The sequence below is a fragment of the Penicillium longicatenatum genome, assembly GCF_028827895.1.
Source record: "Penicillium longicatenatum strain IBT 33135 chromosome Unknown contig_2_segment0_segment0, whole genome shotgun sequence".
Lineage (NCBI taxonomy): Eukaryota > Fungi > Ascomycota > Eurotiomycetes > Eurotiales > Aspergillaceae > Penicillium > Penicillium longicatenatum.
Genome location: NW_026643120.1, coordinates 6,528,295 through 6,551,818, shown reverse-complemented (window position 1 = coordinate 6,551,818; position 23,524 = coordinate 6,528,295). Strand labels below are relative to the sequence as shown.

The 23,524-nt window shown below is 48.0% G+C and overlaps 9 protein-coding genes across 9 annotated transcripts; 4 read left to right on the top strand and 5 right to left on the bottom strand.

Moving 5' to 3' along the window:
• Positions 1–2,222: 2,222 nt before the first annotated feature.
• Positions 2,223–3,209, bottom strand: N7484_004962 (short-chain dehydrogenases/reductase; the record flags this gene model as incomplete). The annotated part of the gene is made up of 2 exons (XM_057115382.1): positions 2,223–2,794; positions 2,855–3,209. The coding sequence occupies 2 exons, from the start codon at positions 3,207–3,209 to the stop codon at positions 2,223–2,225; spliced, it is 927 nt and encodes a 308-aa protein (XP_056975522.1).
• Positions 3,210–3,621: 412 nt separating this feature from the next.
• Positions 3,622–5,409, bottom strand: N7484_004961 (DUF3176 domain-containing protein; the record flags this gene model as incomplete). The annotated part of the gene is made up of 2 exons (XM_057115381.1): positions 3,622–4,906; positions 4,958–5,409. 2 exons carry the CDS (start codon positions 5,407–5,409, stop codon positions 3,622–3,624), a joined length of 1,737 nt encoding a protein of 578 aa, XP_056975521.1.
• Positions 5,410–5,856: 447 nt separating this feature from the next.
• Positions 5,857–7,771, bottom strand: N7484_004960 (alpha/beta-hydrolase; the record flags this gene model as incomplete). The annotated part of the gene is made up of 7 exons (XM_057115380.1): positions 5,857–6,188; positions 6,241–6,456; positions 6,512–6,809; positions 6,861–6,976; positions 7,032–7,346; positions 7,414–7,498; positions 7,559–7,771. 7 exons carry the CDS (start codon positions 7,769–7,771, stop codon positions 5,857–5,859), a joined length of 1,575 nt encoding a protein of 524 aa, XP_056975520.1.
• Positions 7,772–10,087: 2,316 nt separating this feature from the next.
• Positions 10,088–10,744, top strand: N7484_004959 (ML domain-containing protein; the record flags this gene model as incomplete). Its single annotated transcript, XM_057115379.1, has 3 exons — positions 10,088–10,303; positions 10,384–10,593; positions 10,649–10,744. 3 exons carry the CDS (start codon positions 10,088–10,090, stop codon positions 10,742–10,744), a joined length of 522 nt encoding a protein of 173 aa, XP_056975519.1.
• Positions 10,745–11,427: 683 nt separating this feature from the next.
• N7484_004958 (H(+)-transporting V1 sector ATPase subunit F) lies at positions 11,428–12,080 on the bottom strand (the record flags this gene model as incomplete). The annotated part of the gene is made up of 5 exons (XM_057115378.1): positions 11,428–11,568; positions 11,628–11,765; positions 11,851–11,884; positions 11,956–11,990; positions 12,057–12,080. The coding sequence occupies 5 exons, from the start codon at positions 12,078–12,080 to the stop codon at positions 11,428–11,430; spliced, it is 372 nt and encodes a 123-aa protein (XP_056975518.1).
• Positions 12,081–12,394: 314 nt separating this feature from the next.
• N7484_004957 (Nur1/Mug154 family protein) lies at positions 12,395–13,815 on the top strand (the record flags this gene model as incomplete). The annotated part of the gene is made up of 2 exons (XM_057115377.1): positions 12,395–12,652; positions 12,718–13,815. 2 exons carry the CDS (start codon positions 12,395–12,397, stop codon positions 13,813–13,815), a joined length of 1,356 nt encoding a protein of 451 aa, XP_056975517.1.
• Positions 13,816–14,942: 1,127 nt separating this feature from the next.
• On the top strand, positions 14,943–18,122 carry N7484_004956 (putative NTP binding protein; the record flags this gene model as incomplete). Its single annotated transcript, XM_057115376.1, has 1 exon — positions 14,943–18,122. One exon carries the CDS (start codon positions 14,943–14,945, stop codon positions 18,120–18,122), a length of 3,180 nt encoding a protein of 1,059 aa, XP_056975516.1.
• A 1,083-nt stretch (positions 18,123–19,205) lies between these two features.
• On the bottom strand, positions 19,206–21,099 carry N7484_004955 (methylenetetrahydrofolate reductase (NAD(P)H) MET13; the record flags this gene model as incomplete). The annotated part of the gene is made up of 2 exons (XM_057115375.1): positions 19,206–19,348; positions 19,404–21,099. 2 exons carry the CDS (start codon positions 21,097–21,099, stop codon positions 19,206–19,208), a joined length of 1,839 nt encoding a protein of 612 aa, XP_056975515.1.
• A 784-nt stretch (positions 21,100–21,883) lies between these two features.
• N7484_004954 (orotate phosphoribosyltransferase) lies at positions 21,884–22,609 on the top strand (the record flags this gene model as incomplete). Its single annotated transcript, XM_057115374.1, has 1 exon — positions 21,884–22,609. One exon carries the CDS (start codon positions 21,884–21,886, stop codon positions 22,607–22,609), a length of 726 nt encoding a protein of 241 aa, XP_056975514.1.
• Between the last annotated feature and the right edge of the window lie 915 nt (positions 22,610–23,524).

Below are 23,524 nucleotides of genomic sequence, written 5' to 3'. Positions count from 1 at the left end.
AACCAGGAACGCCAATCGGGAGCAGATAACCCACACACAGATGAAGAAAGACATCTGATACGCTGGATAAGATCAAAGCGGGCAAGTTGCCAAATCCACCGCACCATCTTCTACATAATCGAATGAAAACGATTATACATTTCTGCAGGATATATACACTATACACTAGATGCAGCCCTGAAGGACTCGGGCGGGATGGCGCCGACGGACGCCCGGGCGGCTTGCTGTGGGGTGATCTCCGGATAATACTTGAAGAGTTGGCATTGAACTAGGTGGTTTGATTCTCGCCTAATTGGCCTCATACTGCCTCTATGACGCAGGAATAACACACGTGCGTTGTTTGGTAGGGCTGTCAGGGCCGGTGGGCTGTTTTTCGACGATGTGCCTTAATTTAGGATGAAGTGCCCCACACGAGCTAAGTGTAGACGAGAACGCCACTTTGCATGTGAACACGTCAGCGGGCAGAGATCATGTCATTATTGGCGGAGTTGGCTGGAGTTCGAGGGGTAAATGTTGAATCGGAAAGCCACACATAATAATCCCTCTAGTAATTGTGTTCGAGTAACTTAATCTTCCTGGAACGCGGGATTAGATTCAAACCTTGAGCTTGGACCGCGGAAATATTGATTAAAGTCTACTGCAAGTACTAAAATATAGAAGATCTCGATGCTTTTGGATTAGATGTTGTCGACCACATCGCTTAAAGGTAGACCTTCTCGAAATCAGCCACAAAGGCGTAATTAGCGGTGTTTCCTTCATGTCTCGAGCCCTGATTTGTTACTGTTCTTGTTACTATCCCGCAGGACCCTGGTAGAAGTCAGGGTCCGTATGGCCTCCCGTAGGTTGTAAATACATGCTAACCAATATAGTAGTACATAAATCTGCGGCCTTGGAATGTAATTACTCTATAATAGTTGGCAATTAAGATCCGCTAAATTGCACTTTGCCGTCAACACGTGAGGGGTTTGTTATTGGGCAAGATGAAGGTGTGCGCTTCCAGATTTAGTTGGTTATGGACCGGGGAATCGGGAAGGCACTCATGGGCATTTCCATGTTATGACGTGTGGCTGTGCCTGTCAATATTGGGGATTGGAGAAAGAGAATGTGTGTGTGGAAGCTTCAAAGATTGATGCGTTGTGGAACTAATCATCATATTAATGTCAGGCCCGTGAAATAAAGGTGGCAATGGGAATTCACGAACTAGGAATCACCGAATCGTCAAATCGAAGGAACAAGAGAGGTAGTCTGGATGTAAAGAGTCAAGTGGGAAAGTAACAGAGTCAAGGATCATGTGTAGGGTTGACACTTCAACTTAGGGGCAGCCAAAAGTTCTGGTAGGCTAGCATTGTTCCTTTAAGTATTACTTCCTCCTCGCCGAATTAATAACCCGAAATGTGTGGTAAAAAGATATCCAAGCAAGACAAGGGGCTTGGATTTTCAATGGGAAAGGTGGAGGGGGAATGCCAAAAGTATTGGCATTGTTCCCTCAAATATTACTTCCTCCTCTCCAAATCAACAATCCAATACGTGTGGTCGAGTTGGGTAAATCCTCACCACTGCCAGTTGGGGCACACCAGGTTAGCCGTCGGGACCTGCGATGTACGTATTGGATAGACCGGGAAACATCGCCCAGTGGCAGACCGCCAAGACACAGCTACGGCTGTGATCTTGGGGTCCCCCTGGGTTTGATGTTTGCTGTTTTTGAAAAATAAAATAGCTTCTTCTTAATCTGCTGGATCCAGAATTGAACTCTTTTATCTAAATACGCAGTGGGTTATAGTGAAAAGAAGTTTTGGCTGATTTTCGGGGCGATGCATATGAGGCTATTCACATTGTACCTCTGAGGTATTGAGAGAATCAATAGATCCGGGGTTCGATTCCCACCTGTATTTTTCTTTTTTTTTTCTCCCTTGAAAATGTTCAAGATAATTTATTATCTCGGACTCCTTGGGAATCCCTTCGAAATACTTAATGCATCTACTGACCATAATTTCGGTCATCTTCCCTCATCTTCAGTCAATGTTTGGCATGGTAAACGAAAGACGGAGATAAGCAACGGGACCAAAAAGGGGAATTTGGATGCAACACCAAAGAACAATCATATCGTCGAGTCTTAAGAGCGCTTTTCTCGTTGAACAACTCATGCTTGATTCGAATTAAATATAAGCCTAACTCCAACTCGCGCCATACATGACCGCATGAAAAACACAAAGACATCGCCTCTAAACAATCCTTTCAAAGGTATCAAGGGTATGATTCCAAACCTTAGTCGGGAAGTCCTTTTCCCGAAGCTCAGCCATGATCGCATCGTTGGTCAAATCCTTCCCATCGTAGTTCAAGATATAAGAACCGTTACCGGAAGCATTCTTAGACTTGAACGCTTCAGCAGTAGAGAGATACGTGTGCCACTCTCCACTCTCCGAAGCTGACATAGACAAAGGCTTGCTCAGGAATCCCACGACCGTGCCCATAATAGACCCCAAGAACTTCTTAAACAGTGGTGTTGACACAATTCCGGGGAAGACATGCATGAAGCTGATGGAAGGGTAATCCACTGCGAGTTTCTCGAATGCGGCGGAAGTCATAGTTGCCCCATAGCTGGCACTTGCGCCAAAAGAATAGCTCTTCTTGAGGTCGAGGTTGTCTTCCTCGATCATGATCTCCTTACCGCCGGCGAGGACGCTGACAACGCGAGGAGACCTTGAAGCCTCGAGAGCGGGAAGAAGCTTTTGAACAAAGCGCATGCGACTGTAGTAACGGATAATATGGTTGACATCGATGTTTCCATCGCCCTCTGTATAGAGTTAGGGTTTTGATTTTTGATATGGTTCTCTCAAAAAGAAGCTTGTCTTACCTTGCTTGCTGAATGCAAGATTTCCAGAGGACAAAAAGAGGAGATCCAGAGCTGGCATGTCCGATTTCAACTTCTGACAGAGGTCATCCACATTGCGAAGGTGGGACATATCGGCAGAGTGGAAGGAGTAGGTGCCATTCTTGTTGGCTGCTTTCAACTCCTCCAAGACTTCAGCGCCAGCACTCTCACTGCGGCCAACGATGAAAATAGTTGGGGTAGCGACAGCACCAGCCAGCTTGATGGCGGTGTTTCTTCCGATGCCGCTAGTACCGCCAACGAAGAGCGCCACCAGCTCGGGGCGGGCAGTCTTCAAGTTCGCATTCCAGTTACGGACCTCAGTAAGGTTGCGCGCCATGGTGAATGTGCGAGGTACTGTTTGAATTTGAGTTCAACGTAGGCAAATGAGATTGGAAAATCCCTTGATTCAAAGCGCGGTGATGTGAAATACATGTAAGGGTAAGAGGCGGCCGGACTTAAGCTTAAAGTCGAGCGGAAAGCGATCTGATTGGCCTACGTGACCCACCATGCATCTCTAGCGTGCGGAATTCCGCTTCATGCATTTCATTTGTAAGCCTGAAGGCTGCCCCAGATACTCATGCAGGCTAGGTAAGGAGCCCTGTTTTTATCTCCCATATTTGCCACTTTCTATTGATAGAACATGCTATGCACTATTGCTCAATTTTGTTTACATTATGGTTGGATATATTATGTTCTAAATCCATTAGATATATTGGCATACAAAGCCCCGGACAAACTCAAAGCAATCATTATGAGGTTGGAATAGCTTTCAATCTCACTCCCTGCGGAGTTGTCTCCAGCCAGACTTCCATATTCCTCGAGGATTTTTCCATCCCCTTTAGAGTCGGATCCGATCGCAGTGGGAACGGCTCATCAATCAACAACTCCGAGAAGAGAAGAGCCAAAGGCGACGATTTCCAAATATATTGGTTCCTGGTATGCATGATCGTAATGACCATGAAGACCATGCTCAGAACAACCAAGGCCCCGGGCAGAATCATCCATTTCCAACTCACACGGACGAAAGACTGAATCGTCCACGGGATTCCGTTGACTTTTTCTTCACAAACCTTGGACCTTGCGTTGATGGTAAGTGTAGAAGCTAGGGATTGGAAGACAGAATTGATGTCCGTATAGTTTCCTTCCACACCATACAGGGCTTCAATAACGTTGGAAGACCAGCTTGGTCTATTGCTCACAAAAAGCGAGCCGTAGCCGTGGAGAAGTGGGGAGACCGAGTTCGACATGGCTAAGCGACTGAGCCAATTAACGTTGTATGAGCAGTCGGCAGTGCTGTTGTATGGCTTCTCGAGTCGGGTTCCATTGTCATAACATGTGTCTGGCGTTAAGGAGAAGTTTTCAACGACCGAAGAAGTATTCGCTGTGGTGGAGAATGAAGTTCGGTTTTCTGAGAATGTGCCTCCCTGCACAGTTGCGTGGTATGTGTCGACACAGAAGAAAAGCGCACATTCGGTTGCGCTCACCTGAGGTGGGACTCCGTAGCCCGACGCGCTGATTGCAGTAAAGTTCAGAATCGAAGCTTTGTCCTTCGTATCCAACTTGATAAGGCTCCGTGAGGATGTCGAGTTCATCAAATACATTCCGTACATTGAAGTTGAGAACGTGAATCCGTTGGGTAGTTTGTACTTGTAAGTAGGTTCACTGGGGATGATTCCGGACTTCGAGAGCGTAAGGGAGTCTGTAATGTTGGCACAGCGGCTACAGAACCCTAGGGACTGGTATGGTGCAAAGGTACAGTTTCCGGTCGGACAGTCCATCATGATACTTTTGCTGTTCGGACTCGAAGTTTGAAAGATGCCAGAATAGATAGCTCCGAATGTTGCGAGAGGGACTTCGTTCATACCGGGACCTGCACCTTCATCATAGTCCGTATATGTACTGGTGTTGCAGACCTGAACAGATGAGTGACCGGGTGCATGAACAGGTCGCTCTTTGACAGCCATGACTTGCTGAACAAATGGATCGGTAGCAGTGGATACGACCAGGACTAAACATCCAAATGTGACAAGATGCCTGAATAAAAATAAGTAATTGGGTTCAAAAGTTAGATTCACCACATCTTACCGAGGCATGGTTCTGAAAAGCACAAGAAGGGACCCCATGGCCCCACGACTTCCAGCATCGAGAAGTGCTAGATCACTCAACTTGTTCCCACCCCGGAACCATGACCATTTGAGCTGCGCCAAGCATTCAGCCACGATAAATGCCATAGAAGCTTTCATGACCGTGCTTAGAACGGATACTAGCGCGTTGAGAGTAATGCCATAGGGCCAGTCAGGCATTGGTCTTCCATCATAATACCAGAGAACCACAATAATAGCAACAAAAAACACCATCGATGTGAGACAACTCAGGATTTCCAGGGTCCAGCTTGATGCCCAGAACGGCTGTGCCTGAGACTGGAGAAACACCTGTTCGGCCGACGATAAGGGTCGCGCTTTTGTCTTCGTCGCGTTCTGGGGCTCATCCTGAAGAGGAACGTATGAAAGCCTGTATTCTTCTTTTAGAGGATTCATTATGAAACTTCAGTAACAAGAACTGAGGTTCTTAATTAATGCCAGGCCAAGAGGACCCGTTTGACAAGGAAAAGAAAAAGTCCCGACTGCGGGATTTCATCCAAGTCTTCCCATTCAGATCCTTATGGAGTCACCAACTGAAACTAGCGCTGAAAGCGTGGAGCAAGAACGGTGAGGTTTCAAAAATCATTACTTGGTCGGGCTTAGTGTCGGAGCAGTTTTTTGGGTGAGACCCACTCAACTTTCAGGGCCAGCTCGCTGATCAGTTAAAGACGAACTCCGATTCGGTTGATGGGGTTAAAGTGGGGAAGACGAAGTGAAGAACATTCCATGGAAGACTTGAAATATGGAGTTCATTGGATGGTCCAATATTTAGGGGTTCGCAGACCCAGTGGCGCAGCCCGTGACAGCAAGTCATTGCAGATAAGTACATCATTGATTTACCTCTCATCCATCAATTCTGAACGGAATTGAAGAGTTATAGCAACCAGCATCAAGCCAGTCCTCGGAGACGAGTTTCCATGTGGTACCATTTCCAAATTCCATGATATCCCCTCCATTAGGTTTGCTCGCATTGAAAGCTGGCCAGTTTGCAGTCTGACTGAATGTTGAAGTGTTTTTCAAGAATTCCAGGAAAATATCCTGCATTGTTTCCGAAGTGTCGACTTCCAATTGGCTGACATTACCGACATCCAACATGTAGGTGCCGAAGATCATGAAAAGATCCGTCCAGTGAAATGCACCCAGCCATGGCACAGGGCTGATGTTGGTGAAGTTTCCTATAAGTTTCCCGTCAAATACTGTCCGATTATTCAAAGAGAGAATACATACCAGCCCAGTAGTATCGGTGAGTTTCAAGTCCAATGGATTGACGCAGTTTGGAATCCGACAGAGCCAAACAGTCTGCTGCCTTCTGTTCTTCATTGACTTCGGTGGTATTGGTGCTCGGGAACTCTCTAGCTGTGTCAGATCGAATTGATGGTCCCCTTGCGACTTTTCCTTGGGCATATCGAGTAGCTTCGTCCGAGAAGATGTATCTTTCGTCGGCTAAAAATCGGATCAGCAGTGAGAACATCAGGCTTGGTCAGAGAATGAGACTTACGCATGTAATTTGTGAAAGCGATTGCAGGGGTGGAGTTGTAGCGATTGATATACTCTTCAATCTGGACCCATGAGATCTGACGCATGCACTCCAGCTCGGCCTCTGCGTCATCGCCATAGTTGCAGCCGAGGCTCTTCGCAACAATATCGAAATCTTGATAGACGTCGTCGACAGTCGAGAGGTTCAATGTGGCTGAAGCACCTTGTGAAATGACACCGAATTTCGCAACAAGAGGGTTCTCAGGCCAGGCAAGTGTGTACAGATGCGTGAGAATTCCACCTTGAGATTGACCCCATAGCTTTTTCTCGAGTCAGGTCGCTGTTTTCTTCCCTGGGAGGGGGAATCCTACCATAATATTATCCTTGTCGCCTCCAAATGCTTCGATATGTTCATAGGCCCATTCCACTGCAGCTCTCACATCTAGAAGGGTGAGAGATGTTTCCTCCAGTGCCCTTGACTTCGGGTCTAAAAAATAGGTTAAACAGTGTTTAGAGCTGAATTTTGGAGTATGCGGACTCACTTCCAAAAATATTCGCTCGGTAATTAATGGTAATTGTGATATGTCCCTGAGATCGCGATACCCAATGAGCTGGTAGCTGAGAAGGGATTTGAATAGCTCCAGTGATACCACCTCCACCAGTCACAAACAAGGACACAGGAAGTTTTGAAGTTTTATTGGCATATGCAGGAGTCCACACTGCCATCGATAGACAATCTTCAGCGGAGGACCAGGCGATCGAACCCTGGTCTAGCTTTTCGCCGATGTTAACAAGAAGGTTAGGTGGCTCGTATGCATTCCAGAAGCTCCATGTAGAAGGTACGTATTGCGGGCAAGCTATGTAATAGTTAGAACAGGCGAAAAGAAGCGTGCCTAGAATTTTCATTGCTGTTGGGATATTTACCTGGTCCGTAAAAGGTTGAGTCAATTCTTTTGTGAGATTTTTCTGGTTTCTGAGGAGGCATCCAGCGAAGGTCCCCAATTGGGGGCTATGACCCAAAGCAATGGCTTGTGAGCATGCATATCATAGGGGTTTGATCAATACTAACCTTGGCATAGGGGACACGAAGGAATTGCCGGACATTTGGATAAGTATCATTCAGCATTCCTATAAAAGTTCCCGTCGAAGTTTCAACTGTGAGGTTGGACCAGTTTGACAAAGTTCGAGGAGCCTCCCATGTTAAATTTGCATAGTAAGGCTGCTCTGCGTAGGCTGAGACCAGAGACGCTAGTCCAAGAAGACCAAAGCTTGAAGCCTTCATGATGAATGTAGATCAATACTCTTCAAATTAAGACAATAGATGATAGCATTTTGAACTAAATGAACAAATCATCTGGTTTTATATCTATGCCATCAAACATAATAGCCCGACAAAAAGGCGGCCGAGCACCCGGGCAGGCTCGTCAGTGGCGTGGTCTGATCGTATCCACTCTTATCCCGAGGTGAATCAAACCGGATTACCAAGAACATTGCCTGAGCTTTATACGAAGTGGAGCTACATGTCTTTAGCAAATCATAGCCCCAAGTACCGCCTGACATCGGTGCAATGTAGACCAGAACGCGGAGATGACCCTTAGCGTGGGGGTGGGGAACCCCGGACTAGTGAGCCAAGTTAGCCTTATTTGGCAACTAAGACCGCACAGAAGGGAATGCGGGGGTTGACTTGCAGGTGAAAATTCTTTCATCTCATCAGCTAACCCTCAACATTGTGGGAGTGGAGTGACAGCCCGACAAGCCTTCCTCCAACCCTGTAGCTGGGTTCGGGATCGACAAAACCTTTACTGTTCTCGGAACTTTGTGGACAGGCGTGCAACCGCGCCAATCCATTTGTCGAGATTTGTTTCATCCGAGGCAAAGAATATAGCCACTTCAGGGGCAGTGGATGAGAAAATTGTGGGAAGATGTTTGCTTGGGCCGAAAGGCCGAAAACAAGAGCTGCGTGGAAGAGTCCGGCATTTTTGGAATTTAGCGTCACATACTGTCCAATACTCGTGCAGGCTCACTATATAAAGTTTATCTTTCTCAACTGCCTCTTGACTTCGATGAGCTCGAAAATATTTTTAGCCCCCTTCCTGAATGAAGACTTAACTTTTGGAGGCTATGAAATGCCGCGCAGTACTAACTTCTATATGAGTTTTTGCTATTTAGTATGTGAACCTTATATAGTACCACGCATCTACAATGACATTTTCAACTTGTGCTGTGTACGTCTATGTCACACAACTTCTCCGCCCACTATCATATCAATCGCTGGGTTCCCAATTGCTTCCTTCTGGAATGCTTCATGAGGATATGAATGAATGAAACTGAGATTGAATGTGCCACTAGGAAAGCCCCATGAGTTGAACTTTCACTTTTTAAGAGCTAGCCTCCTTTCGGACCGGAATGCGAGGGTAGTGTTTTGCGATTTTTGTGATAATCAGAGGTCTCAGAACCGGGGACAGGAAAGCCTGCCTATGATGTACTTCGTTGAGTCCTCCGAGGGGAAGTATACATATATAAGCGCCAAATTACCTAAAAAATATTATCAATGCCGTCAGCGAGAGCCACCTAGACTGGGCCGACTGCCTAGTTGCTGCCAAGGCCTTCCCGAGCCCTGTCTTCTCAGGCCTTGTCGCGGTTCAGCAAACATCGACGAGCCTTAGAGATAGAGGACTACGGATGCATTTGCAACACAATATACAGCCTCTGCTCATCAATTTATCTTAAACACATCGCCATCATCGCCCAATGGACAGGTGATCACCATGGTTCCAGGTTTTATTTTCTAGTGATGTCCCGAGATCTTTTAGGTAGATAGATAGGCATACCCATCGTAAGCACGGGAACCTCGCGATCCAAGTTTCCTCCCTTGAAAAGTTTGCGAGGTCGTACCTACAGGGCTTCTAAAAACCCTGCTTCCTATTCATATCCATGGTTGGATCATTCGTCCGAGGTTTACAGCTTCAAACATATGTATATTCGCAGGCGGATGATAGGAGGCTAATACTACTACCTAAGATCAATTCAAATAACAAGTCGAGCAGAGCCAAGATGAGGATTAAATATCCACCTAGCGTGAGGTATCTTAATGAATGAGCCTATATTTGTCGGATGCATGGCGGTGTTGATTGAAAGAGGTAACAAGGTTATCTTGGAAGATCAATGATAACCAAGTGGGGCTAATGTAGTGGATCCGTGATTTCGTCCTGGGTCACCCTTCCCAACGTATGTAATGATGTTGAAAAGGCAATTCAAGAGGTAGGTAGGAAGAACCTTGGGATTAAGTAGATGGTAAAAGGCAAGACAGAGTGGACGGCGTGTGAAAAATAGAGGTGAGGTCCAGCTGCAGGAACCAACTCTGTAGCGAAGCAAATGAGGAGAAGTAAGACGATCTAATCCTAAAGCGGGTCGCCATCGATCACGTGCGAGTCGTCATCAAGTGACACAGTCCCTATCTCGCAAGCTTGTTTCCTCTATTCCTCCCAGATATCCTCCTCTCCTGCTCAACTTGAACTTTTCTGACAGCCTAAACCTCAAAAACCCGACCGTGATAATTATCGTTCTTCCCATCAAAGTCTCGACGCCGATCGTGATCATGAAGTTCTTATCAGCCACTCTCCTCGCGGCTCCTCTGCTCGCCTCAGCCGCCTCAGTCCCCAAGCTGCTTGACCCATGGCAAATTCCCCTCCAGACTGAGACCGAGAGTAAAGTTCAAGTTCCCGGAGAAAACCCGCTGGTGTACTGCGGGGCCCCAGATACATACACTCTTAAGATCGATTCCGTCACTTTATCGCCCAACCCCCCCCAAGGCGTATGTCTGACCGGCCCAAATGGCCATTTCATGATTCTTAATGACACCTAACTGACTTTAATTACACTCATAGTGGCCAGAAGCTTACTATCACGGCCAATGGTACCGTCGGGGAGGATATCGTGAAGGGTGCTTATGTCAATTTGGTCGTCAAATATGGTCTCATCACCTTGATCTCGCAGACTGCCGATCTTTGTGATCAGCTCGGCAATGTGGACCTTCAATGTCCCTTGAAGAAGGGCAATATGGTTTTGACCAAGGAAGTCACCTTGCCCAGCCAGATTCCTCCGGTAAGATATTCACGTCAACTTACCAAAGACATCGTACAGCTGACATTCAATCCAGGGCAAATACTCTGTTATGGCCGATGTCTACAATAACGATGCTAAGCAAGTCACCTGCTTAGAGGCAGACAACATCTCGTTCAACTTGCCATTGTAACTAATCGTTAGATCATCTCTTTCCGGTTTGCATAACTTCCTTGCATACAACTACCAGGTGCCTCATTTTGATTGAACGCTCACATTGATCATTCCATGCCTTGATTTCTCTATGCCAGAAACGCCTCTTCCCACGTCTCGTAACGACCTTACCCTCGCTTCTCCATTTGATGCCTCTGCTTTCTATAAGCTTCTGTCCGCTCAGATATCGTTTTGCCTTGCTCTTTCAACCGTCGCTTTGCATCCATGTGATTGTCAATATGTAACTCGACCGGAGCTTTCTGAAGCCGTGGTCACTAATATATCTGCTAGCCTTCTTTTGCAATTACAATCCTTCTCGGGCTTAAAGCGAATACAAGTAGATAGCAGCATAGCCAAAAGCCATGTTGTGTGGGGGAAAACAATGCATTAGAATAGCGAGACTGAACTTATGAGGTATTCCATGCTGGAAATCGGATATATTGAGATTGTATATGCATTCTCAGACATGTTGGGTATCTTTCCTCTTAAAGCGTTTGATCACCCCACCACGCCAAGTTTCGTAGAATAAGCTGATCGAAACAAAGACAATACCGAGACGATGACGGCACACCGGGAGATTTTGGCAAGAATCAAATATGTAAACATGCGACAAAAGACACACGAGCTGATGACGCCCAAAACCAGAAAAAGCTCTTCGCACACCTACTCGCCGAACAGACGGCGCACGCGCTTGAGAACACTATCCTTCTCCGGATCGTATGGGTGGTCTTTGCTGGGGATTTCGAGAACGGCGGGAAAGGGATCGGTGAAGGTGTCTACGATGTGGCGGATGCGTTCCGCAACCTGTGGAGGTATGTTAGGATGATAACTCATAGGGGCAGCGAAGTACAGCTGTAACTAACATGTTGGTTGATGAGAACAACGGCGATGTCCTTTCTCTCCTGTGTGAAGGTCTGGAAGGCGCGCTCGATCTCCGAAGTCTCGGTCTTGGCGTCGACAACCAGGAAGTTGCGCTGTGCGTCCGGGGGGTTGGTAACATGCTGTAACGAGTAAATTTGCATCAGCACCACACAAAAGAATAGTTGCAAAAGGGCCGATGGCGATTGAGCTGAGGGAGGTACATACTCCGATTCCCGCGAGCAGAAGACCGGTCACGGAGCTTTAGTTGAAGGTCAAGGTTAGCTGAAACCATTCGGGTTCTGTGTCAATGACAATTCATGAGAGATTTACTCTTCATCGCCAATCACGGCGAGTAATTGGCGATCCTGTCATCGGGGAGAGTTAGCAATGCTATCGGAGGGGTGGTGGCAGGTTCGAAGTGTCCAGTTTACCTTGTATGCAACGGACGTCGCCATGGTGAATAAAGCCGAAGCACAGAAATTGATCAAAGACCAAGAGAGGCCGTCCCACGAACAAACCGTATCTTAACAGTAAGTCTGGTGCAGTCTTAAGAGTTGCGTTGTTCACTGATTGTGGTTATCGCGGAGAGCGGAGAGTCGATGACATAAGCTGATGCAATTTTGTTTACTTTCATTGCTTGGATGGCTCACTGTTCCGCATCACTGGCTTTACCTTGCTCTGCATGCATTTATTTTGCCGATCCAGCTAAAGAAGAAGCTGTGGAGGAACAGCTTCTATCTTATCGCTTTACTTTCAGTCCTCCGACACTATGCCTCGTCTCGTGCGTCGACGCCCGCTCATGGAGCGCATCCAAGCCTACTTGAACCCGTGGGACTTTTTACTTTGGGTTTCCGAGGAAATCGATGGACATGACTGGGATCAGATGGAGAAAAACTGGGGATTTCCCATTGGTGTTGGGCTCAATCTGATTTTCCTTATTGCACGCGCCAATAGTCGACTGGGTGGCGGGAAAGCTTTCGACGATGTATTTGGTGAAGATGAAGGCGTGCCTTGGCTCAGCTGGCTGGTACGTGGTCTTCTATTATAATCCTATTGTGCTGTAAAATTGACTGTTATTGGAATGATTCATAGGCAACCACCATCAGCACCATCCTGGGACTTTTATCGCTCGCAAATGCAGTCTACACATTCGCTCGCGTGAAGCGTTATCGCATGTTCGAAACGCCTATCGATCAAGTCCCTGCGACCCCCTCTGCGCACCGTGTGCGAGTAGAATCAAGCCCGATGGCCGCGTCTCCCCTCCGATACCTCGCGAACGCCTTAGCCGGAGAGTCGGCCCAATCCCGTGCCCACCCAGATGCCGAACGTGATGTATGGGAGATTGCCCTCTGGGATCCCAAACCGATCAGTATCCGCCTATTGTGCTTGTTTAGCCCAGGGCATGTGTTGATCTATTTACTCTTCCTGCCAACGCAGCTGTCCGACCCTCGCCCGAGTGTCACAATCGTCACAACGATCGCCCTCACATTTCTTCTATCTGTACAAATGGCCTTCATGTCCACTTCATATACACAGCAGGCAAAAGACTCGATGTTGGTGCACAAGGAAGTGATGAAGGAATATGACACCAAGTTCGTTCACCCTCGGACTAGACCGTTGATGAGAGATGTGGGCACACAATTTTCGGAGCCAGTTCCTGCCCAGGCGGGCTCAGACGCCGAGAACAAAGTTGAAGTCCATACTCCAACGTTTATTATCAATCGAGGGTTCAAGACTAGCCCTAACCCAAACTACGTCAGTCATGTCGATCCAGAAGGATTGACTCCAAGACGCCCCACTGCTACTCCTGGCACATCGATTTTCCAGAGCCAGCCGTCCCTCCGCACCCCCATAGTGTCAGGTGATGGTTCACCATTGGTGCGTACTGCTGGAAATTCTATGCGGCAACCGCAATTTCGGCCAACATCGACCAGCACAGGCGATGGAGGTAGTCTTGGGGTCTATTCACATGCGAATTCCCCATTGAGGAAGTCAGCATCAACTGCATTTGAGCGCCGAGTTCACAATAGTGGAGATTTTGTCTATACTCCAAGAGGAACAAGTCCCGTAAAGAAGCAATCCAGCCCTCTTAAGAGGAGCAGTCTTGCGGCACCCATGAGTCCAGCAGCAGGAGTTGGAGCCCATAGACCTGGCAGCCTTAACCCTCGTCGCGAAACGGGAAGATTTTAGAATGAAACCACGAATCGAATTTTCCTTTTCAGCATGTCATCACTTTCTTTTTTTGCACGTATGAAACGTTCATGCTTGCAGCTAGATCCTAAGCCCAACTGAATAATCTTCTATGCAAACCCTACCGGCTCTGGCCAAGAAGTGTACCAATATTACGGCTCGCGTACATTAGCCTGGGTATCGATTGAATACCCATCTTCGGATATTTTGTGGCCAGATTGTAAGGAGCTTGTTAAAAGGACCCAAAAAAATACTAGTTGGACCCGCGCTAACCGCATTGGTACTAGCCTAGTAATTGTAATTCAGATGAATCTTACGGTAGAGGATTGCGAACGTAACGTATGCTAGTGTAATTGCTGAGATATAAATTACCAGGTAGAATTTCTTTGAACTACAATTACCACACTAGTATCAATGCGGCTAGCGCGGGTCCAACTAGTAATTCTTTGGGTCCTTTTAACAAGCTCCGATTGTAATCCAGATTTACTCGCAAGCAGCATCATTTTGACGTCTAAAATTCCCCGTGACTTGCCACGCCCAAGAATGCGGAATAAGTCCATTTTTCTCCAGATTTTGAATGTCAATCTTGATTTTCTAACCGAAGTCAATATGACTTCCTACCGCCTATTACCCGATCATGCCCTAATACACGGCAGGATATGACATCTTGTATATACATGTCTGAATTTCTTCTTGAGCCCATTCACTGCTCATGTGCCGTCTGTTCTAAGATAATAAAACTCAAATTACGAAAGCAACCGTGAAGCGTCATACCAGATGGAGGCAGGTTCATATCGTGAGGCATTCCAGCGCGGGGGCTGGCATTCTTCATCCCGGACCACATGCCATTCCACCCAACCAGACCTCCCCATTATTACGCGTTGGAGCCGCGCTGGCTTTGGACATTGAATTGAGTCTGATGACCCTACGGGTTCTCTACGTTGTTCATTTGCACTGCTTCAAGAAAAGCCAACCGAAGCCGTTCAACCTATACTCTCGACACAGCCCTAACTCGCAGCACCTGCGCCAGACCACAATTATAAACAGCCTATTTACGGCATGGGTCAGGAACAGGGTCAATCTTGGCTGAAGAGTCGGAAATACTAGCCAACACACTCCAGCACAACATGGACATCGAAAGTTGTGTCGAACTACCTGACGGACACCTCGTTAACCTCTCTCCAAGGCCTCAACGACAACCCCAATACCAGGCATACCGCGCTCATTATACAGCGACAGAGCTATATCCGACCCCACCAGCCAGAAACTCCCATCGTGTGCCACCATCAGAACTCGAAGACCGTCGAACCTCGTTAGATATCATGTATCAAAAAGAGAAAACAACCAAGCTTCCGGTGCCGAAGTCCTTCGCTGAGAGGGCAAGGGAGCAGAGAAATCAAACCCCTAGCCCTACCGGAATCCCTAAATCATCATCGGCCGCGTTTTCATTGGGGGGATCTGGTGGTCCGTCTGCGGACCGGGACCGAAGCATAGGCATGCGGAAAATACGTGGCAGGTTTGAAAAGGAATCACCTTTGTCACAGCGCGGCTCTTATATCCGATCAAGGGAAAGCGATAGAGTTCGATCTGAAGGGAGTGCGAATTCCTGGCAACAGCACAAGCATCCAGTCAAAACAGTCTCGGAAGTCCAACCATCGCAACGCGGAGCGAGCAATCCACGAAGTGGCATCCCCAATCCCAATACCAACCTCAATAAAGCGGTATCGAGCCCGCGTTATGATTCTCGCAATGCCGAGCCACAAAATAAGTGGTTAAAGGAGGGAGGTCAGTGGGTTAATCGAGATACCCGCGAGAGTATGCATCAGAGATCGGAAGCAACAGACACGACCACCGATTCCAGCCCCCGGTCTCATCCTTCAATCTCGCCGGTTTCCGCCGAGGACTCGATGACAGACTGTGACTGGGAGGACAGATTCGTCGTTCATATGCCCTCTGCAAAGGATCCCAACCCACCGACCATGACTGAAGATCAAATTGCCGATTATCAAAGAAGCATTGAGAAAGTCCATCGGGAGGGAAACCGAATGCTTGACCCAAATACTCGACCAAGCCCACGAGGCTCACCGAGCGAGGGACGACGTAATTCCTCGACATATCAAGAGAGGCGAAGAAAATCAGATCAATCCAAGACCAATGAAAGCGCGGTACCAGAGCCACAACAGCCTAAGGGGGAAGTCGAAAAGCTGAAAGTTCCAGCTTCCCAGCCTCATGGGCCTCAGGCGGACACCAACTATTATAGCCCTGATGAAATTGGCAAAAACCGCATTAGCACTATATGGGAGGAGTCTCCCACAAAGCCCAGAGAGAAGCGGAGATCTCACACTGGAGATGGTTCCTTCTTGGGGTGCAAGGAAATCAATAATTGCCCAAAAAACCCTGACGAAATTCTACTCTTCTCATCAGGGGAAGACTCTACCACTCTACAACCCCGTCCACTTGCAGTGCGCGCAAAAAAGAGACAGAAGGAGAAAGAGGCCCAGGTGGCGCGCAATTCAATGGAGAAAACTGTTATACAAGAAGAATGGTCCCAAGTTTCGCGAAATTCGAAGGGCAAGCATACACCAGTGACCTTGTGCCAGGAACAAGAATGCCCTGATAATCAGGTCTCAACTCCAAGCTCTCAGGGCTCGAGTAAAGAGAACTCGCGTCCCAGGCCAAGCATTGAAAATTCTCCAGGTAGAATGGACGGTGGACGTGGTGATGATGTGTTCATTATCACACCTACTGTCACACGTACTATGCTTCCTACCCCGACACCAGAGAAGGTGGCAAAGGCAGAAAAGAAAATCTCTGTTATAAAGGCGCAAGGGCTACGACGTCCTGGTGGAACTGGTCAATCTGGAACTGGAGAGGCCGTTAAGGCTGTTCGGGCAAAGGCCCAGGTCATTTCTACACCTGCTGGACTACGACATGTGTCAGGAATTGCGCAAGTCAAGTCGGCTCTTCCATCGCTTACCTCTTTGAAGACAACTCCATCTTCATCGCCTTCTAAAGCGACCCATGTTATCAGCACTCCTGCGTCAAAAGAACAAGACCTAAAAGCAGAAGACGAGAAAGAAAAAGAGCTGAAGGTTACGGAGTTGAAAGTGACAGAGTCGAAAGACGCAGATTCGAAAGACAGTGATCCGAAACCAAAGGATAGCCCCAGCCAACGGAAGGAAAAGGATAAGACCGAGAAACCAAGCAGTTCTATCCGTGGTTTCATTCGTACCTCCGGACTAGCAAGATCTACGGGGCTCGTCAGATCACCAACCGAAAGTCTGGCGACAATACTCCGCAACGGAACCGAATCTTTGCGCAATCGCGCGGAATCCCTACGCAATGGCTCAGGATCTCTCGGTAGCCGCAAGGGCTCAAGCTCCTCTGTGTCTCAAGCCTCACCACCGACTAGAGACAATTCAGAATCTTCAAGATCTGCCAGGTCCTTCATATCAGCGAAAGAGACTCCGCCATCCTCTACAAAGTCATCTCCAGTTAAAAATAATTCACGGAATGCCGGGATTTCTCTTGAGAAACCTCCTATCCAAGAGAAGCCACCTGCAGTGGAGCCAGAGCCCCCAGTCAAGAAGGCCACGCCTCCACCAGAGAAGGAAAAGACACCTGAGAAGCCTGGAAAAGCAGAAAAACAACCTCCTACTGCTGAACAGCTATCTCGAGCCGAACGACTAGAAAGGTTCAAAGAACAAGCCCGACTCCGAAGGGCAACGAAAGTTGTGGAGATCGCAGAATTGGACGGGCAGCAAGTAGCCACGTCCAAACAGAGTCTGCAAGCCAATATAACGGATGTTCACGACGATCTTCACAATCTCTCATCAGGAGAAAAAGAAGAGGAGTCCCCCAAGGAAATCTCCACCAACATCACCATCACCACCGACAACGACACAAACACCATCGCCCTCTCCCTAATCTTCGAAATCGTTTTCTTAGCGATAACAAACATGCATAAATTCGCTCTCCAAACAACCGACAGTCCATACATCAAGTTCGTGATCACGAACATCTTGAACATGACCCGCCATTGTTACCATGTCTTCAGTACAATCTGCAGTACTATCTCGGTTTACCAGAACACGGGTTCTTGGCCTAAAGCCAAGAATGATCAGGCTATTAGCCGATTCTTGGTCGAGTTCCTGCAAGCTATTGTCTATTTGTTTATTCTTGGTTTTGGGGCCTTGATCGCCGGTCGTGCGGCTGGGTATGTGGTTCTCGTGGGCACCTGGATTGTTTGGTTTGCTAGGCCTTTTTCTTGGGCCTTTCAATGTGTTACTCATGCTCTTATAACATGATCTCATCACTCTCATTTATTATACATCCTTATGCTTTGACCGTTGTGTCTTTTGATGGTTTGTAATACCTATCATTGGTTGGGTCAGCGTTGTGTTATTCATACTTATCCCTTTGCCGTTCATAAATTAAATGTTTCATCTTTCTATTTTCCCACGAAGTAGGAAACATCTACCAGTTAAGCAATGGGATTAAGCAATGGGACCTCCAGACTTTATAGATTGTGAGACTGTCTTACTATTTGACAGATCCAATTCAGTCAATATGCTGGACGTCCCCGTGTTGAATGTGGGAAATAGTCAAGCTTTTGTATTTCTTCTGATCAATGTTATATCTGAAGTAAAAACCGAAATCCCTGCTGGAGGTACGAAGACCTGCATGGGCATGGAATCCCGTAAGTGGTTGTAAATAACCAAAAAGCCAAAAAGTTCTGAAGGCGCGGAGCATCAGAATGGTCCGGAAAAAATGAGCACATTATAGAACGAAACACCGCTGCTTGCATCGAAGAGAAATGTAAGTCGAAACGAGAAGGATGAACATCTCGCTGCGATCTCTATACCCGAAATCCAACAGGGAAGGAAAAGAAAAAAGACAAAGATAGAATGGAAAATGCGCCCAGATCGGGCATAAATTATGTTGAATTGGATTCTTCTTCCTTTTTGATCCTCCGTTCCAATCTGGACAGTCCACATCAATCGAAGAGAGATATGGACACGTCAGAGGAAAAGCACCAGGCCTTGGAGAAGCAGAAGAAAAAAGAAGTACTCTGAAGCGTCGTTGTTAAAAGGGACGGGGTATCGGTACAGTAGAAATGTTGGATGTTGAAATAGAAAAGTGAACGCTCAGGAAGAAATCGTTGAGAGGTCTTCAATCGTTACGCCATAAGACATTGCATGAGAGCCGGAGATTGGTGTTGGATGATTCATCTCGGGCTGGTATTCGTTGAGTATCGTTGAGATAGGTGATGTTGAATTAGGTAGAGTGTAGTAAGTAGTGTTGGCAGTGGCTCAGGTGTGAGGCCAGGTATAAGAGTGGTCGTCAAAGTATCCAGCCTAGCTGGGTTCCCGGTTGAGTGGGAGGATGCCTTAGTTCTTGGTCTCAGTGCCGTTTGACTCAGGAGCGCCATTGGTCTCTACTGGCTTTCCGGTCACTTCGACATCAAGATCCTTGACAATTAGGTCCTTGAACAGATCAAAGACAGCATTGGAGCGGTGGAAATCGTTATCAACTATAAGATGGTTAGCTAAGCTGCAAGTTTCAACGATATCAATATGTAATCTTACCGATGTTGACAAGGTACCGGTCGTCCATGACGTGTTGAATCAGCTTCCGACTGGGACTGGCAGCATCGTGACACTTGGACCAGTCTTCACCCAGGCGGTAAGCCTCATCCTTCCACGCCAAGAAACTGATGGTCTCGGTGATGGTAGGTTGGATGATTTCTCGGCCAGCGAAAATACCCCAAGTCAAGGCATTCGGGCTGTCGCGTGTATTAGTTCGCAGTTGACCGTCCTTGGAAACAGCGTGGTATGTCATGTCCTCGTTGTTCTCGATGCGGGAAATAAGTTCGTCAATCAAGTATGAGGGGACCAGCAGCTCCAAGTAAGCCTTCTGGTAAACGAAACCGTTTTTCGGACCCCATCCATACACAGGGTGGGAAGACTTCACACCGTTCACAGCGGGCTGGGAGTTGATGGTCAGGAAACCCCGGTTGTTCAAGTCCACCAAGGGGTCTTTGATATCATTGGCCTCAATGCTGATCGGGCTGTCACTCCAGGGTAAACGTTCCAATTTACCACTCAAGAATTTCACAAAGATATCGGAAATATCTTTCAAACACTTCGGCTCGCCCCACATCTTGATGTTCTGCTCGTTTGAACCCTTCAGACCGACGCCGTATGCATCAAGTTCACCAAAGGCAGGCGAGCGAGAATCGGTCCAGCGACCGTTGGGGAACTCATCCCATGTTTGTGTGCGAGCGACATATGAAGAGTTGCGGTTGCGCCAGAAAACTGGCCGCACGTCCTCGGTTCGACGGCCCAGGGCCAGAGACGGCCGCCATGGCAGCGTACGTTGAATGGGAGACTCCTCAGATGGCACTAGTCCCAGCTCCTCTAGAACAAGTTTGGTTGCTTGGGCCAGGTTCATAGTATAGAAGTGAAGATGGTTAATCCCAAAAGCCAAGAGCTCTCGGCACATTTCAGCGATGAGGCGCTTGCCAATATCTCGGACGGCAGAGTCGTCATTCTTCACAGGCTCGAGGGCATCCATCCAGTGCGGAGGAACGTGTGCCTTGGTCCAATTAGAACGGCGCAGGAACGAGGCATAGGTTTGAATGGGCATGATGCCGGGAATGATTGGCACATTGATACCCTTCTCACGGCACTTGTTAACCCATTTTTTGAAATTTTCCACATCATAGAACATCTGAGTGATGATGAAAGTGCTACCGGCATCCACCTTCTCCTTCAAGTGGTCGATCAATAGATCCACATCGGGGTTGTCGTCAGCACCCTCCGGGTAACCGCCCACACCAATGTCGAAATGGTTTCCGTATTTCTCCCGAATGTACTTGACAAGATCCTTGGCATAGCGGAATCCTCCATCGGCGGCTTCCCAGGCCTCCTTCTCACGCGGTGGGTCACCTCGTAGCGCCAGGATATTGGTGCAGCCAGCTTTGTAGGCGGTCTGGAGTGCCTGATCAATCTTTTCTTGGGGCATGTCGGTGCAAGTCAAATGCATGCAGGTCTCCAGACCATACACCGATTGAGCGACGTTGACCATCTCGCAAGTCAAGTCCGACAAACGGCCACCCGCACCCCATGTGATGTCAATAAAAGAGGGGCCCAACCCGTGCATGCGGTCCATGCGATCATAGAGATTCTGTACACCCTGGGCGGTCTTAGGAGGAAAGAACTCGAAGGAGATACCCGGCTCCCCCGAGGCCTCTTTCTGTGCAAGCTTTTCCCGGATATGCATGGTTTCGTGTCAACCTACGGGCATTGTCATCAGTAATCTGGTGGGATTGAGAGTTGGTCATAACGGGTCAGGAAGCCCGCTATGATTCTTCTCCTAGGTAAACAATGATCTCTTACCGAAAAAGCTACGGCTGAATTTCTTCTGCAACTGTAACCACCTGAGGCTGTTCTGCAGTTCTCACAACAGGGTCTCGCAGAATCACCAGGATTTCACGACCTGTTTGTTTTGTAACACCACGTGAGGATTCGACAAGGGGGACCTGGTCGACTCAAAACTAGAGAAAAAAAAAAAATGAACGAGGTAAAAAAAAAAGAAGGAAGGAGAAAATGGCAGGAGATCTCCGTAAAGAAGGGGAAGAAAGATGGATTGGGATTCGGCGGGGAAGGCCGGCGATCGGAGCTAGCACGTGCTCAGGTCAACTGGTGGGTTGGGTAAGCAGGGTCTACAACCTCCACTTGATGAGAGAATATACTATTCAATTCACTCTTCACACTTCTCTTCTTCTTACTTATATATTCCCTCGTAATTCAATGGGGGCCAAACCTGCAAGGCTGTAATCATCCCATGTTGGGTCAGCTTACTCCGTATATGCCCCTCTATGATCTGCCCCTCAATTACTTAAAAAATTAGATTGACTTAGCTAACCAGTCACCTTGGGCGGGGCGGACTTCTATTCGCCGATAAACCTGTCACCCACTTTTTTTTTCTTGGGCTCCCTCTTCAAGAACTACCTTTTCAGACAGTCAAATATACATACAAAACTCAATCCCTAAGCCCACCCACCATGTCCGCCTCTCAAGACTACAAGAGCACTCTGCTCCCCCTCCTCATTGACAACAGCGTCCTCTCCTTCGGCACCTACATCCTCAAGTCCGGTCGCGAGTCTCCTTACTTTTTCACCTCCTCCCTCATGCACACTGCGCCCCTGCTGCGCGCCTCCTCTGCCGCTTACGCCAGTGTGCTGTCCGCCGAACCCTTCGTGACTACCGCGGCTGATGGCACCACTAAGCCTAACTTCGACATTATTTTCGGCCCCGCATACAAGGGTATTCCCATCTGTGCCGCTGTCACCAACGAGCTTGCCGTGCGGGACTCGCTCTCCGGCTCGCCCAAGGGAACCTGGGACAACGTCAGCTACTCATTCAACCGCAAGGAGGCCAAGTCCCACGGCGAGGGAGGCAACATTGTCGGTGCCCCGCTGAAGGGCAAGCGCATTGTCATCGTTGACGATGTCATCACAGCCGGAACTGCTCTGCGTGAGGCCGTCGGCATCATTGAGAAGGAGGGTGGCATTGTTGCCGGCGTTGTTGTCCTGCTGGACCGCGAGGAGCGGGTCAGCGATACCGAGTCCAAGAGCGCCATCGGTTGCGCCCAGCGGGATCTCGGCGGCAACATTCCCATTCGTGCCGTTATCGGTCTGCACGACATTATCGAACAGCTGAGTGATAAGATTGGCGCTGAGGATATCCAGCGCTTGAAGGATTACCGTGCCCGCTACGGCGCTGAGTAAAGATGAGGGGGATAGGGGATTAGCCTACGGCTGACCCTTTGATATACGATGCATTGAGAAATGATGTTATAGATAAAAGAAAAATGAGAGAGAGGTCATGATACCAGGATAGTTTGGAGTTTAGAATCCATTATCCACGCACACCACAAATGAGATACTTATTTCCCTCGCCTTCCAAGGTTGGTGGAGGGATATTTAACACGTCGTTCATGAACCGGTAGTACAGTCAAGAGGTATGTCTCTTGAAAATATTTTGTATTCCAATCGGGGAATTCGGAACCCCATATATTTTTCTATTCCCAGAGTGCCTTCAGCTTGAACAGGAGCAGCATGGCAATTGATGTTCCCCAACGGAGAGCGATGCAGCCTATAATAGGACTGTCAAGTCCAGCCGCTTGCATCCTATAACCCCTGTCTGGAAGGTTGTACAGGACAAGCGCAAGCCCGGAATTCAACCGTAATGTCTCAGGTGTTCAAGAAATCAGGAGATCGAGCCCTTTCTGAGGGATCATAGTCTAAGAAGGAACCTCTCGGGCACACCGGGTGCATGGATTTCCAACGGTCACACACAGTACGGCAGGGTTGATACTTTGGGGTATTGTCTACATTCTGAGGTCAAGAAGCACCTGGAACTGAGAATCGGCCTTCTAAGATGTGCTGAGCTAGCGCTCAGACAATAATCAGCCATCCAGGATCCGATGGAAGTACCCGAAGTCAAACATGCATAGCTGATGTTTAATAGCAGATCAAGCTTACGAAAGAAAACTTTTCAACATGAGGGTATAAGTTGCGCCACTGGGGAACAAGATACAGGAGTTAGGGCATGATGGCGGCAGGTCCCAGGCACTTTCCCTAGGAACCTTTCTCCTCGGGCGTTCACACCTGGTACTGTCCATCTATATACACTGGGCAACC